Source organism: Micrasema longulum, unplaced genomic scaffold (assembly GCF_059751315.1).
Source record: "Micrasema longulum isolate JH-2025_06_02 unplaced genomic scaffold, ASM5975131v1 h1tg000109l, whole genome shotgun sequence".
NCBI classification, from domain to species: domain Eukaryota; kingdom Metazoa; phylum Arthropoda; class Insecta; order Trichoptera; family Brachycentridae; genus Micrasema; species Micrasema longulum.
This window is the reverse complement of record NW_028277315.1, coordinates 716,454-733,354: the sequence shown is the minus strand read 5'-3', so window position 1 is coordinate 733,354 and position 16,901 is coordinate 716,454. Positions and strand designations below refer to the sequence as shown.

At 33.1% G+C, this 16,901-nt stretch overlaps 1 protein-coding gene across 1 annotated transcript in view; it reads left to right on the top strand.

Annotated features, from left to right (window-relative positions):
- LOC148284572 (trehalose transporter 1-like protein) overlaps positions 1 to 15,041 on the top strand; it is a 46,975-nt gene extending 31,934 nt beyond the window's left edge. Inside the window, exons 3-4 of the mRNA XM_088238179.1 lie at positions 486 to 621; positions 13,478 to 15,041. Of these exons, the coding sequence (XP_088094305.1) occupies positions 486 to 621; positions 13,478 to 14,769 (1,428 nt within the window). The 3' untranslated portion in view covers positions 14,770 to 15,041. The remainder of the gene's footprint in view (positions 1 to 485; positions 622 to 13,477) is intronic.
- The last annotated feature ends 1,860 nt before the right edge of the window (positions 15,042 to 16,901 follow it).

Here is a 16,901-nt window from a genome sequence, read left to right as displayed (position 1 = left end):
TAATTTCAAACTGCATATTCCTATAGAACAAATCAACTACATGTCTTTGTCAAACTTTTTTAATTTACCTACTCTGGAGGATCGCAGGAAAATAACTGACCTAATATTTTTATATAAAATCATTAATTCTAAATTCGACTGTTGCGAACTCTTGAATTAAATAAATATTAACATACCAATACGTAGAACTAGACAAACATTCATTTTTGTTTCGATTCTAAACTTCACGCCTAGCTAGCGGCTGTCGAAGAAAAACTAAATACGCGTTTGGAATGAGTTAAGTGGAATCTTTTGAGGGCTCAGGGCATGTCTGTGTATTAATGTGTCAATGGTTTAGTGGAATATTTCGTTTTTCAAAATTTTATATAAATATACTCGCTCTTGATTTTTTTTTTATCTTTAAGATAATTTATTCGGGAGTATTTCGCAGCTGCGAGTTTGATAATAATTTATTTTTTTTGACTGACACAATGGTTTTCTTTTAGACGTTTGCCGCATCAGGATCCATAATAGCAACCCTCTCTGCGGGCATGACTTCGGGCTACTCCGCCACCCTCCTCCCCCAGCTAGCCCTGCCCGATAGTCCCATACCTCTTACTGTAGACACATCATCATGGATTGGTGAGTAACTCCTTGATTTCACTAATAGTTTTTATTTGGCTGATTCCATAATTTTATTCATTATTCAATAAATTGAGGAAGGAAAAAACAATATTTTGCCGTGTTGATTGTTTACGCAGAGGTGAGTCGAAATGAATTTCTATTAATTATAATCATTTTAAGGTTGATAACGACAGTAAAAATGCAAAACGACTAATGTGCAATAAAGCTAATTTTGCAAAAGAGTCAATTAAACATGTTAAAAATGAAAAATGAGCATATTTTTAACTACAATATTTTGAGTTTTTCAAATGTTTGTTGACAAAAGACTTATAAAGGGGTCATTTTAATTCACAGAACAAGCTTACTCATTTTAATGAGGAGGTTCAGTGCTATGGGAAATTTTCCCACAACAAACTACTTTGAAATATGTCATGTTCTTTAGAATCATACAGTTAATTATTTATTCTATTAACTTGACACTTTATATACATATACAATGTATGTACATATAAGGGCGGGCATATTGCCTTAAGGCAATTTCTTCCTACCCACCCAAATCATTCAGATTGAGAAAATTACAAGTACATGGACATATTGAATCTTACGATTTTATACAAAATGAAAAACAAAGATTAAAAAAAATAAAACGATTAAAAAAAATAACACTATACTATGAAGAGCGGAGAGGGGATGGAAAGGAAAGAAGAAGGATAAAGAAACAACTTAAATATTTAGATAGTGACATTTCAATCTTGACTTGAATGTAAATAAAGAAGGGGCGTCTCTAACATTAGTGGGTAGATTATTCCACAATCGAGCGGCTACTACTGTGAAAGAGGAAGCAAGAAAATTAGAGCGATGAAAAGGTATCAAAAAGGTTCTCTCGTTACTAGAACGAAGAGATAGTCCGTGTTGTGATAGAGGCTGGAAGAGCTCTCTCAGATAAACGGCCAAGTGGGATATTGTGAAGAAGTGATAGAATGTGAATGTTTCTTCTATGCCTGATACTGAGCCAGTGTAGTTGCGTGCGATATTTGGTTATGTGGTCGAATTTGCGAAGGTCAAAGATATTTCGTATACAAACATTCTGCAATAGTTCTTACTTATCAAGTAATTCAGAGTTAGCATCTGGATAACATACATCCGCATAGCCAAAGAGTGGAAGAAGTAAGCTCTGGACTATTGTACTAAATAAATTACAGCGTTTAATTACATGTGTTGTGATAGATTTCCGGTTTCCGGTACCCGTTTTTTTCAATGTTTAATGTATTTTTACGCTACGGGGCTCTATTTTTAAGTGTCAGCAAAGCTCACCGATGAATACTTGTGACGTCTCGGGCGGAATAATATCAAAATTTCGAAACTTTAAAAAATCATAGCGATAATAATAAAATACATAAAAATACTAAAAAATATGTTTTTAAAAAACTGCTAAACTTTCTCATTAAAATTTGGCTCTCCAAGTACCGATTAGGTGTTAACAAAAGTTGTGTCGTTTTTTTTATCTAATATAAAAATGAGTCCCATAATTAAAATAAAATGCTAAAGGCATACAATTATAATAGTCTACAAACCGCGTACGCACATCAAACTGATACTGACAATACTACTCAAAAATGAATAGTTTTACGTTTTGGCCATTAGTTACTCTATAGACGTCGCTTAGTACGCAACTGCCGATTTGAATTCAACTGCGCCGTGTTGTGTCGTTTTAAGTGTCAAAATGCTGCTGGGATTAAAAGGGAATGGGGTGGGATCATATTTCACGTTTAAGTAGCGAATTTGCAAATAATGTTATTTAAGGATTCAATTATTTTATCGCCTGTCAGATAGTTAAATAAAACAAGGCGGACGTTTTGTTAGTATTTCCAGGGGTAGTCGAATTTTTTACCCAGCTTTCTATTAACAAGCCTTAGTGTAAATATTAAACTGTATTAATTTGACTTAATTACCAAATAATTATCAAATGTTTTTTTTTTAGGTTTGTCTAATAAAATATAAATACCAGTTTTTTTCATAGTACTGTCAGTAAAATATTTTTTGTGGTAAAACATAACATAACATAAAATAAAACTATCTTATAATTGTGTTATGATAATATATTGTTAGCGGTTTGTCAACATTACGTGACCACTTCATGCATGCGCGCAGGGGGGATGTCGTGCAGGGGAGGGGAATTTGGCCATTTTCGGACCCAGTGCGGTGAATGCAAACTTGATTCTAAGCGACTTCTGGTATATTGTAATTCTATAGCTAAAAGTTATACGCCATTTAAAATATAAAAAATTGCAGTACAAGATACTGTGATTGCTTTTACGTCCGTTGCTGTGTGTTCGTCCGCAGTTCACGTCAGACTTAAGGGACTCGAACCTGACTTGAGCTTGCGGCTGAAGAAGAGTCTGGAGGCTGTTTGTGGATGCCTAATTCTCTAATGATGATGATACTAGATGAATTAGAGGAACATCGTACCTCGAACGTCCGTCTCAGCAATTGCAACAGGTCGCATTTTGCTGCGGAGATGATTGTAATCCCAATCTGTCACAACGTATGTCTGCTTGAACATGCCCAGCGAGTCGGGCTCCCGTTAACCAAAACCACTGTCTATTAATGTTTTGAACATTTATTATTTACTAGCGGACCCGACTATTATTGTATTAGCTTAGAAAAAGTCTTTTCATTGATAAGTAGGTATCTAGGTACTTGTTAATGATTGAATTCTAAATCTAAAAATTATTAGTATTCAAATATTTATGGTTGAATTCCAAAACATAAAATAATTTATTTTCAAATGTAAAATTCTTTTTGCAAATGTCAAACTCGGCTCTTCTTACCAACAGGAGTGCACTTTATACATGAATGCAATTTTCGAAAATATATTGAATGTCAGTTAATATTATTTTAGTGTTACCAAAATCTGGTAAAAAGAAATAAATACTTATTGACTAATTTGTTGCAATTTTTTTTATTGTGTACTTTTGCTCTCTTCATTTGGAAAAAATGGATAAAACTTATGTTAACCCTCAATAATATATGACTCTCTGTTTTGACTATTTTTTATTTATGTTTTATTTTTTTTAGTATTTCACAGTTTTAAAATGTACAGAGTTTATTTGTTTCAGGTCCCGACTAGCTAGGAAATTCCTGTGTTTAGGAAGGACCTTATTTTGTTCTTGTGTTCTTTTTTAATTTTTAATTTCATTAAATGATGCTTAATAAATTCAAAGAATAATAATAACATCAGAAAAAATCAAAATAAATATAAATTAGAAAACATGCAAGTAATAATAATAAAAATTGAATCATAAAAATAAATTAGAAAATATGCCATTAATAGTAAATAAATGAGACACAATTATTATAAATTATAAAACATACCGATAATAATAAAAATTGAACCACAAATACACATAATATAAAATTAGTAATTAAGAAATTTAACAAAAATTTAAATTGGAAAACATACCGATAATAATAAAAATTGAAGCTTAAATACAAATTTGAAAATATATCGTTAGTAATTAAAAATTGAAGAACAAAAATAAATTACAGAATATCCCATTTATAATTTTAAAAACAAAATAAGATACGGTTAAAATACTAGCATTAAAAAGAAGAAAAAAAAACAAATGTAAATGAAATATAATATCATTTAATATGCTTCGATATCTATTTTATTGACAAACGCTTGTGTTATACACATAATATTCTCCTGTAAAATATTGTTTTTGTCGGTTTTGGTGTTTTGGCGATCAATGCTTGATAGGTCTGCCTGATAGTGTAGTGTAGTAGTGTTTGCGCGTACGCCAACCATGATTGAGGCCCTAGTTTCAATTTCTGGCAGGGTCAACGTAAAATATTTATTCTAAAGATTCACCGCAATATTTCACTGTTCCTGGTCTGGCACCTGAAGCATTAGATTGATCATCTTACCTTCATGTACCATATGATAAAAAATAAACGGGAATTACTGATTCGAAGTGTTCGCGCTGAACCGATCGGTATTTGAATCGTTGACAGCACTGTTTTTGATAATCTGTCGAAGTTTGACGGCGATCGGATGCTCAGTGTCCTATCAGCATCTGTTCGAGTGAGCCGAGAAATTGCTGTGTGGCGATTTTTACAATGGATAAATAATTGGCACAACAAGCGTGCCTCAAATTATGTGTTGCTTGTGAAATTTCATTTGCCGAATCATTGGGAATGTTGAATAAAGACTTCGGAGAATCGTGTATGTCGAAAACACGGGCATACGAATGGTAAAAGAGGTTTTAATGCTTTCATGAATGCTTAGATTAACATACTGGACGTCCAGCAACGTCAAGTACCGAAGAAAATTTCGAATCAGCTAAGCAAATCGTGTTGAAAAATCAATGTGTACCAATCCAAAAGCTTGCTGTGTTATTCTCATCATTAAGATGTTTTGGGTAAGAAACGCGTGACTTGCTTCCTTGTTCCAAAAACACTGAAATAATGAGAACTGACAATTTTGTGGATGTTACACCACGATTTTACACGACGACCTCATACAGCGGTGATTGTTTCGAAATTTTTGGCCGATAATTCGACTAATCTCATTAGCCACGAATTCTCCAGACCATTCCCCGTCTGCCTTTTTTTTCCCAAGACTAAAGTTGCCATTAAGAGGAACGCGCTTTGTGACGATTGATGCCATAAAAGAGAATTCGCTGCGAGAGCTAAAGGCAATACCTTTTCAGGCCTATAAAAAGTGCATGGACAATTGGATTAAATGTTGGCAAAAATGTGTCGTCGCAAATGGCGAGTATTTTACAAGGGATAATAAAAAATATTGAAAATCAAAATTTTACGTGTTTTTGCCAAATTCCCGTTCATTTTTTATCATAGGGTAACTGATAATGGAAATACGCTGTATTTGGTGCACCATTGCAGTGCCTAATGCACCATGAAATGATGACCTAAAAAGTTAGTCTCGCAGACTATAATGATTGTATTAAGCTGAAAATGCTAAGTTGCTTTCTTTGATCGACACTTTAGATTTCTGGTAAAATAATTTGGCACGTGTGTGTGTCGCCGATCTATGGCTGCTGACCCACAGATTTAATGCATATTGTCGGGATCACTAAACCTTCATTGTGAATTATATATTTGTTTCTGTAACTGACTAGCAAGGAATTTCTTGTGAGTTACTTTCAAAATGACATCATCTTTTTTCCCATTCAAATATCTCCACAATTTTTAGCAAAACAACCATATTTAAATCAAAATTCACCATCAGCCTTGGATTTGTGGCCAAACTTCACATTATTTCGTTGAATTATGCAAAGAAATTTGTAATCTCCTATTTTCATTGCTTTAATATGTCCGATTTCAATAAAATTACAATAAATAGTTGTTTTATGTCGGAGGACGGCTTACCTTCATAGTGTATAAAAGGATTAGTTTAATATATGTCCAAACGTGCTTTTGTAAATGTTTTAACGGTTTTTCCCGGCATTTAAACCAATAACTTTCTATCGAACACTAAGTTCAAAAGTGATATATTGCCAGACGCCATGACTATTTTCTTGATTATTAAAATGATGTTACTTAAGTCATTTTTGATATATCGCACGATGGTTATAAAATGAATTACTGTAGCTCGATTGGAGATGTCCCCTCGAATCCAGAATGAGGCAAGAAGTCAATGGAAAGCACAATGGGAATTAAATCAAATATAAGGGGAGTATTCTATAAAATTATTCGAGAGAGAATTTCAACCTCTCCTTGGTTCCATTCAACAAACCTGTCTAAGAGATTGATCTCTAGCTTTAGTAGGTTACGAATTGGTTATTGTGGGACAAATAGCCAATTTTTTTTGCACCACAACAGGCCAGGGCCTCGATTATAATGGGAAGATAAAGACGCCATACCTTCACCTTGACGGTATAGTTAAAGATAAATTCCCTTTAGCGATTATAAAGATATACTACTGACACACATCTACGCTCTTAAATGACATAGCTTCAGAATGACATCATAGTTGAAGATAAAAGTCTTCCGACCGACTACAAACGCATAGTGCACCATCAAGTGTTGATGTAAGTACATCGGTTTATACCGACGGGTCTAGAACCCCTCGATACGTTCATCTACGCATTAAAAGTGTCAAAAATTTTGTTCCACCGAGAAATTTTTCCTTTATTTATGATTTATTAAAAATTTTAATCGTTTTGAGGTAGTCACTTTTTTTCTTAAAAGCCTATTAAAAATATGAAAGAGAAATAAGTATGTTTTAAAGTAGAATGAAATTCCGACATAACTGTCACTTTAATAAAACGAACGCCTAGATGTGAAAATAATGTCGTTAGGTTCTGTCCTATTAACAAAAAAGAGTATCTAGGCGTCAGACACAGATTTTACGCGTCAGAAAGTTACCACTCTAAAAAAATAATTTAGTTATTATATTTTTTCCATCTGTTTTACTATCTTTCCGAGTGTATGTATCGAGACGTTAAAGGAGCCGGCTTTGTAGTCGATCGGTAGAGACATACAGACGATCGTTAAGCGTACCGTCTAGGTGATTTCCAAAAGTCATGCAAAATTCATGTTCAAGCGAGCATTTTTTTTGCTTGAATTGGGATTTATTGGAGTTTATAATCGCTTTGAAGTGAGCACTTTTTATTAAGAAGCCTATTTAAAATATAAATAAGAACCATTTTAAATGTTGAGGAACGCGGACTAACTGTTTGCGGTCATTTCATTGGCTTGTTTCGATCATATGATGTCGATATGACAAGTAGGTAGAACATACCGAGGTAAGATACAGATAGTACAGAAGTTAAGTATACCGTCTCGATATATACAGATGAAGATAGCGTTTATAATCGAGGCACAGGAGGCCTAATTACAGTGGAGAATCACAATTACACTAATTTGTATACCGTGCACACAAAAATGGCTAATAAAACTCGACGCTTTTAAGGGTTTTTGGATGGTCCTAGCGCCCATAAGAAACAATAAAAAAATTTAAAAAACAATAAAGAAAATTCTGTTGTAAATATCTATAGTGTGTAAAAAAATCACTGCTCTAGTGCCATAATCCAGGGAGAAAACACGGTAATACTGAAGTATGAAGAAAAGTCGACACTGCGTTTGCTCTTTATGTGCACACATAAAATGTGTTTATGTGTGTACTATTTCAAGATTTAAAAATGTAATCAAACGCACTTCACAATTCTCGTAAGTGATAATATAAACAGATATAATCATATATCTCAAGGATAAATGCAATTGATTATTTTGATAAGTGTCTGAAAGAGCAGTTCACGTAAACACAACACCCTTACGTATGAAAGCGAAGTATGGAATTGGAAAAATAAGTGTTGAACTGAACTACATGTTAGAACTATTTGAGGCTGTCCAAACTATTCCCTAACTGCATTATTGAACGAACACCGCGCTAGAATGAATCTTTCCGAAACTTCCAGATGTAATATTGATGTTTTTTGTTGATATTTTTTGATAAAACTCCATAGTTGATGATTATGTTAAATTATAAATAAACTTATCAATAAAACTTCTTGGTTTAGTTTTACTTTTTATTATTTTGACTAACGAGCGCTTTAAGGAACAGTTCCTTTCCCACCTTTTAAATAATAAAAGCTTAATCCCAATTTCGGTCCAAAAACTCCCAAAAATTAACTGTTTAGCAAACTAGTTGTAAATATTTATGTTTCTGTCCCCTGTTCAAATACTTATTTGATATTATCTCCAAAATATGTTTAGAATAGTATAAAAACTGTAAATGTTGTAAACAATTCACCAGTCTTGAAGATGCCTACTTAGGCGAAAGCGCTCGTTGGTCAAAATAATAAAAAGGAAAACTAAACCAAGAAGTTTCATTGATAAGTTTATTCATAATTTTATTATAATTATTTTAGATGTAAATTCTGCAGTGCAGGTGAGGATTAACATATTCTCATTCCATATTATGTGATGCTTTACATCATAAAAGGAGTCTTATCCTCGGGGCACCACTCGTTAACCCTGAGGATGTTAAAGAGCTCACCCCCTACCTAATAGCCTGATACTTTACGGATCTGGGCTTGGAGGGGGAGATTTAGCAAAATGTAAACTCTCGCCTTCCACACAGTAGCAAGGCTCTTCATAGACCTGGGCTTAGAGGGCGAGAACTATTCTCGGGAACCCGTCACAATAGATCTTCACGGCTTGCAGTGACGTCAGGAGCTTGCATAGCACTGAACCCCCTGTAAGAATAAAAATAATAACGGCATTGTATGAACTAAGTAATTTAACTACAAGAGATGCTGCTTTTATGCTGTCCAGTGTTCACCTTACTTCCTAGTGGGAAAATCATTTCGTGAACTACTTCCTTGGCTGTCAGCGATTGTATCGATATGGCTGATATAGACACGTGTCAGCAATAATTTAGGTGTTTTGGTAATCCATTGTTTGCCCACAAGAAATGTGTGATTTTGTTTCTGCACTGTCCTTAATACCATCGTAGGTCAGCTGACAGCGGGCATTCATTTCCGGGTGAACTTGACCCCACATAACTAACACACACTTTAAAGTTGGTTTTTGGACTGGATTTAATGGCTTAATTTAATTCTTCACTTCGAAAAATTGTGTTCAAAATATTTTGAAGAAATATGTGGCATTTATAACTCATTTTCTTCAAAGTGCTGAAATAAGTCGCATAGTCGCTCAATAGAAATTGCACCGAAAAATATAATTCAAATAATTTACAAAAAACATAGACTATTTCCTAGTAATCAATTTTATTTATTTATTTATTTTTTATTTATTTAATGCACAAAATACACAATTTTACATAGACACAATTATATGTTTTTTATGTCCCAACTTGTTAGAAAATTCCGTGTTAAGTCGGGACTCTTCGATATATAAATCAAAAATATTTATTGACATATTAAAATAATATACAGGTAATCAAAAAAAATATGCAAAATAATCAAAACAATATACAAAATAATAATAGAAAAATAAAAATAATAAAAATTTATAATACAAGTCGAAAATGGAATCAAAAGTTATATAATAATATGTATGACAGTGATGACATACACATATACGATATACGTATATGGATAATAATGAAAACCGCAGCGATGTTATGCATTTATTCCCGAAGCAATCTCATACAGTAGTCTCTACCCCTCGATACAATCTAGTTATGGATCTTCATCTTAAATATAGACGTTGTTTTGGAGAACTTAATATGTTCATCCAAGACGTTGAACACTCTTGGAGCTATATATGAAAAGTGTCTCCGAGCAAACATCGTACGCGTTCTCGGTATTAAGTAGTTTAGGTTACGCGAAAACCTCGTACGGGCATTCTGTTGGGACCTCCTTCCGTAGTCGCCTGACCAGAAAACTGTCAATACATTTTTGATAAAGATTTGACGAATATCAAGAACTTTTAACAATTGAAATATTGGTTCAGATGGGTAGGTCGGAGGGCACCGAAACATAACTCTAAGAATAAGTTTTTGCGTCTTGATTAGGGGGTTCATGACAACTGTCGAGCAACCTCCCCAGCCAATTATGCCATAAACAGCCACCGATTGAAAAAGCGCAAAGTAGACATTTTTAAGAGTGCTAACGTCCAGGATGTTTCTGAGTGAGCTAAAGACATGACAAATTATACGTAGAGAGCGGACTCCTTAGTTTTAGAAAATTATATACATTTATTTCAGTGCATAAAATATGTTTACTTGAATAGGAAATTGTTTAGTAATAATTTAAATCGTATTCGTAATAGATCCGTGTGTACTGTCAGTTCCAGGATGCAGAACTAAGTTCGCACAGAGGCACTCCTTACATGTTGGTCCAAGATCCTTCAATCTTCTAACCGAGGAACTACAAAACATCAAATCACTGGTACATTTTAAAGTAGGTTTGAGGTCTTGGATCAGCATGGAAGGAACAGATAGACACATTCTTCAAAAAAATAATTAAAATTAAAAATAAATGCATTCTGCAAATAAATCATGTTTTCGTAATATCAGCATAAGTTAATTCAGTTTTTCTTTTCTTTTTTTCATGTTCATGTCATACCATATATATATGATATTAACTTTTTAATTTTTAAAAAAGGATGGCCCACGCTCAGACGCTGAAGTCTTTGTGGGCATTTTTTACAATTCATGTTATAGCTTAATTTTAAGATGTATTTTTCTAAAGTGTATTTTTGTAATTATATTTCTTTGTAAATAATATGTGTATGAAAAAATAAACAAATAAAAAAAAATAAAAAAAAGTGCACTTTACAGGCCTCATTTGTTTTGCCTGTTACTTTTTTTATCCTAGGTTTTATTTTGGTTTTAAATAAAGTTGAAAGTTTATTGCTAATTGTCAGTAGATGTGTCGTCACAAGATAGCTTGTTTTGTCAACTGTGAAACTGCCCGTTATCTGTCATGGCGCCGAATACATCTACGTACACTACATGCTTAAGCGCAATTTTTAATCACGGAAACTGCCCCGTGTAAAACAGCAAATATTTATTTATTTATTTATTCATCCAAAATTACACTCGTTCAAATATTAATAAACATATTAAGGCTTTTTAGTCTGTGCCCGTGTCAAGCCATAATAATTAACAATTAAAAATATATAATAAAATGAATTAGATTAAATCATAATGACATGTGATGCAATAGAACAACAATCCAGAAAAACAAGGTATAAGCAATGAATAATACAATTCCAAATAATACAATGTAAAAAAGATAAACAGATATAAATATTAAAATATAAATTATACAAATTTAGATTCATACATATTCAAATAAACAAAATAACAGTATTATTAAAATCAACAAAATAAAAGTATAATAGTAAAATATAGTACCTAGTTCTGAAAAAAATAATAGTATCATTGAAATCAATAGAACAAGAATATATATATAAAAACATAATTGAGATATGGTTTCTAGAAACTCACTCCATACTATAGTAAGAAATAAAAGAAATAAATAAAATGCCAAATAAGACTGAGTACTAAATTAAATAATACAAAAATACGTAATGAAAAAAAAAAAAAAGATATATAAAAAGCAAATAAAAGTAAAACGATGGAAGGAAAGCAGATTTGTCAATTTTTGCTAATTGCTAATCTCGAACATTAAAAAAAAAAATAATAATTGACAACCTCGTCCTTATCTATATTTGGCACAAAAATCATCGTATAAAAAACTGCATTGGATCTTGCGCAATATTATTATTTATCATTTTCTGAACCATATAATAAAAAGTATGATGTAATCGATTAAATAATAATCATAATAACCTTAAAAAACGAACTAAATATTTATTCAACGTGAAGAATAATAAAAATTATTTAGATAGTAGAAATGAGAGTCTACTAAACAATTTACATAAAACATCTTAATTTTTTTGTTATCAAATAATAATATTTGTGTAAACGTTTATTACCATAACGTTATGCTATGTTTTATACTGCTTATCTCATTATTACTTTTAAAAATTGCTGTTCGCACAAGCTTCCGCGAAGTTCAACTTGTTAGAATAATATCATCAGCAGCATCATCATCATCAGCCGTCTCTTGTTCAATGGTATCTAACCGCATCCAACCATTTCTTGCAACCCGTCTTATGTCAGCAGACCACTTGTCTGAGGCCTGCCGATACTTCTTCTGCCTGTCCTGTACTTTTTTAGTCAGCCTAGCTCCATTTCTGGTTGGCAACCCTGTAAACCACATCGGTGGCCTCTGATTTAGGTCTTATCCATGTGTTAGCTCTTTTGTCTCTCAACTAAATACCCAGCAGTCTCCTTTACATAGCTTTTTGTGTCGCTGATAATCTGTGTATTTTTTTGCTAACACAAATGTTTCGCAGCCATTTGTCAGTTCAAAAAGAACACTATGGTCTTTTCGCGTCAGAGTTTTTCTATACTTTTTCGGGTGTCCCGCAAGGCTTTAGCCTGGATCTAATTAAAATTTAAAATAAATATATCATAGAATCACTTTATAAAATACGCTTGAGGTATTATATTACGAAAATAATGCTGTTTAATTTTTCTATAAGTATCTAAAACTCGAGATGTTCATCGATTTCTGCCAAATTTTTATAATACGCTGTTTAAATCTTTATGCTATATCTTATAAGAGTAGTTTTTCCTTTGCATTACACGAGTTGGATGCTCTTATCTACATGAGTCTTGTAGAGCAATATGACAACGCTATGAACCTTAATGCGCTTGCGAGGAAATTCGATCACTTGTAATAGGAATGGACTCAAAGTATCCAGATTCCAGCGTATATAACAAATACTGTCAAGACCAAGGTACCTTGATCTTCAGTACCTAGGTCGATATAGGAAAAATGGAATTGGAATGCGATTATTTAAGGAATATTTGAAGATTTTCATTTGATATTTTTTAGTGTTAATAATAAACTACGTATTATTATTTTCAAATAGTCAAGGGATGCGCCGCATCCACAGTATGTATGAGCGGAACGCGCCTGGTGGTTAGTGCATCATCTAGTGTACATATATATATAATTATATCAATGTATATGGGTACATTTTTTATTGTTTAATTAAAAACCGTATTTTTTTACTGATTTTTGGAATTACAATAATAACATTCCTCATTTAGTAAGCTGATGTCAAAGCAGAAATATATTATTCTGCTAAATGGTCTGGTAGGCTGGCAATTTACTTCTTTACACTGTTTTTTTTCCTGGCAGGCAGTTAAATAAGAAATTAATTAATTTAAACTGAGAATTGCAGAGCTGAAGCGCACAATCTGACATGATCTATAATGCTGAAGAGATTACATGTACGTTCTCCATATCTTTTTTAGATTTTTTTTACTCCATAATTAATTCTTTTATTTTCATTTCAGCTTCCATGGCTGCCCTTCCAATGTTCTCCGGATGCATCATATCTGGTCTGATGATGGAACCGTGCGGCCGTCGCCTGACTCATCAACTCCTCGCGGTACCCTTTGTAATCGGCTGGGTCCTCATCGCAACAGCTCCCAACCTGCCGCAGCTCTTGGCTGGAAGATTTCTCACGGGGATTTGCGTAGGGTTATTAGGGCCCGTAGGGTCAATATATATAGGAGAAATCAGCGATCCAAAGTATCGAGGATTTTTGCTAGCTGGAATTGCGTTGGCTATATCTGCCGGGCTTCTTATAGTTCATATCATAGGAACGTTTTGCCACTGGCAACTAACTGCAGCAATCAGTTCTGTGTTTCCTTTCATTAGCTATCTGATCATGAGTTTCGTGCCCGAGAGTCCGTCTTGGTTGGCCGCAAAAGGAAAATCTGAAAAAGCGATTAAGTCTTTCAAATGGTTGCGAGGAGCTGACCCAAAATCGCTGGAAGAGCTGGACGCTATGTTGAAAAAGCAGGCCGAAGCCGCTTTGGAAATGCAAACAAGATTACCAGTTCCATTCTTCAGCGTACAAAAACTAAAAAACCTGAAGGAAACATTTAAACGCCCCGAGTTTATCAAGCCACTTTTAATTATGGTCGCATTCTTCTTTACTCTACAATTTTCTGGCGTAAACGCAATCGCTTTTTACTCCGTTTCTATTATGAAATCGACTCTTGGAAGCGGTTTTAACGAGTACGCTGCCATGTTGATCATAGATGTAGTGCGGTTAATTGTATCTGTGATCGCGTGTGTGCTTCTGCGAACTGTGGGGAGACGCCCGTTAGCCATTACAAGCGGAGCCTTCACAGTCATATCACTTCTTGGACTCGCGACTTTCAGATATATAACATCCAAGAGTTATACGGAGTATGCCGATGTTTCGTGGGTGCCGTTGATGTTTTTGATCGGTTACATTATAGCTACAACTGCAGGAATAACACCTTTACCTTGGGTAATGACGGGAGAAGTTTTTCCTGTGGATCTACGAGGAATCGGTTCTGGAATCTGTACTTGCATGTGTTTCATCGCATTCTTCATAGTAGTGAAATTGGCCCCCAGTATGTTCAGCGGATTAGGAGTAGAAGGAACGTTTTTAACGTACGGAATAATAGCGTTATTAGGAACATGTTCCATTTACTTTTTCTTGCCTGAAACTAAGGGAAGAACACTGCAGGACATTGAGGAAGGATTCATATCTAAAAAGGCCAAACCTGTCAAAGATACCTGTAGAAATAATGAACAAACTTCTGCGTAAATTTCATTTATTATTTTATATCAATACGATATTGAGTGTCATTAATGTTATATGTTAGTTCTGTTATCAATTTTATACTGTCCTGTCATTGTAAATTAAGATTTTAATTAGCGATTACGGATATATTTTCATATCAATTTATTTTTAATCGGCATTACGCCCTTGATAAGGTCTTACTCTTTCTGTGATTCTTTTGTACTAAAACTTATTAGAAAATTATTTCTTCGTCGATTTTAATATTTCCAGTTGATTTGGACGCCAAAAATAGAAAATATTCAAATACATTATTAATATTAAGAAGTACCTTTGTATAATATAAATATTTTTACTACTGACGTTTAAGATTTTTATTCATGTTTTTTAATGTTTTACAAATGTCTATAATGTTTATTTTATTTTAGTTTTTAACTTTTCTATGAGCACACTATTTTTTACTTAGCGTACACAATTAGTTGGTAGCCATTAGAGGTCAGTTATAATGTTATAACGGCCCTACGATGATCGGATAATATGTTTAATAATTAATATTATAAATATGTATCCATAAAAATGTAATATTTGAAGCACTAACTTTGTTTTTGATCACTTATTTTATTTTATTTTCTACCGACCGGTTTCAAAGCTATATAAGATTCTTTATCAAGGTATATCTATCCTATTTTCTTTTTAAAATGTTAACTAAATATTATGCTGCGTATTGGAGCCAATAAATCAAGTATTTTTGTCTTAAAAGGATACGAAGAGTAATGTGAGATGGATACGATCTTTAAAACTAGACAGGAGGGGACCAAATAAAATATTGTTTATTTGGTTGTTAACTATTTTTTTCTTATTATAAATCGTTTTTTAAATTTCTAAGATTTGAAAGTTGTCTAATTTTAATATTTTATTTTCAACATGAAGTACTTTTAATCCAGTGTCTTATTGAAAGTATGACTATTTTTTCAACAGATGGTTTGCGAATTCAGAAAATAATACCATTATTTAGGCACCCTGAGTGTTCTTAGGAATGTGAAACCACTCATCTTTTCCCAGGATCACTTTGGCGAGTACATCCAACAAGCAGTAAATAAATAAATAAATAAAAAAGAGTAGCGCAGGACCGAGATGCTTTCGCTGTAGTGATCGCCAACGTCGAGGGGATCTGACAAGGCACCGCAAGAAGAAGAAGAAGAAGTGTTCTTTTACTCTATTATTAAACTTTCTTTTAGTATTTCCAATGTATATTGATTTGCAATTATTCTAGTTTTGATGATCGTATCCATCTCACATTACGCTCCCCATCCTTAAAAGAAAAGACTTGATTTATTTGGTTCAGACGCAGCACAACACTGAGTAAAGATTGATAAAATAAAATAGAACCGAATTCATTAGTTAAGTATGCCTTGATGAAGCGTTTATAGTTTTGAAACCAGACGGAAGAAAAAAAAATGTTTAAAAACAAAGTTGTTCTTATTTATTTTATTGTATACTTATATATATTTGGTTTTAAGAAATATAAAAATGCAGTTCTATTTTACACGAAGAACTTCATTCCTCCCGGACACAAAAATCATTTTAATATTATTTTAACTCAATACAATCTATGTATTTTGTAACTTGCCGATGACCGTACGACATTCGACCATCATTTTCCACATTATAGACCACATTCTCAATTTAAAGTCTTTGTTACTGACCGATCATATCAATAAAGATAACTCGTGATGAGACCAATAAACATTCTTATTGTTTTAATTAAAAACACTTAATTGTAAAACTTTTTATTAAGATTAATTCAACGTAGTTATGCAAAAAGAAGCCAGCCATAGAAAAGTGAAACAGAGATAATAGCACAGATATATAATAGCACAGATATAAATATACACAACAGTTGGAATGTTTTTACTTTGAAAAATGTAAAATTATGCAGCGTATCTTGAGCATTTTTGTTACATGAAGGTAAGATGATTAGGCTTACGCTTTAGGTACCAGTCCAAGGACTATGAAATATTTTAGAGTTGAAACTCCCTTGAAAATAAATATTTCATAGCAACCACGTCGGGAATCGAACCTGAGACCTCTTGCATGGTAGGCACACGCACTGACCATTACACTACGAGGCCGACATTAAACATATTACTTTGTATAAA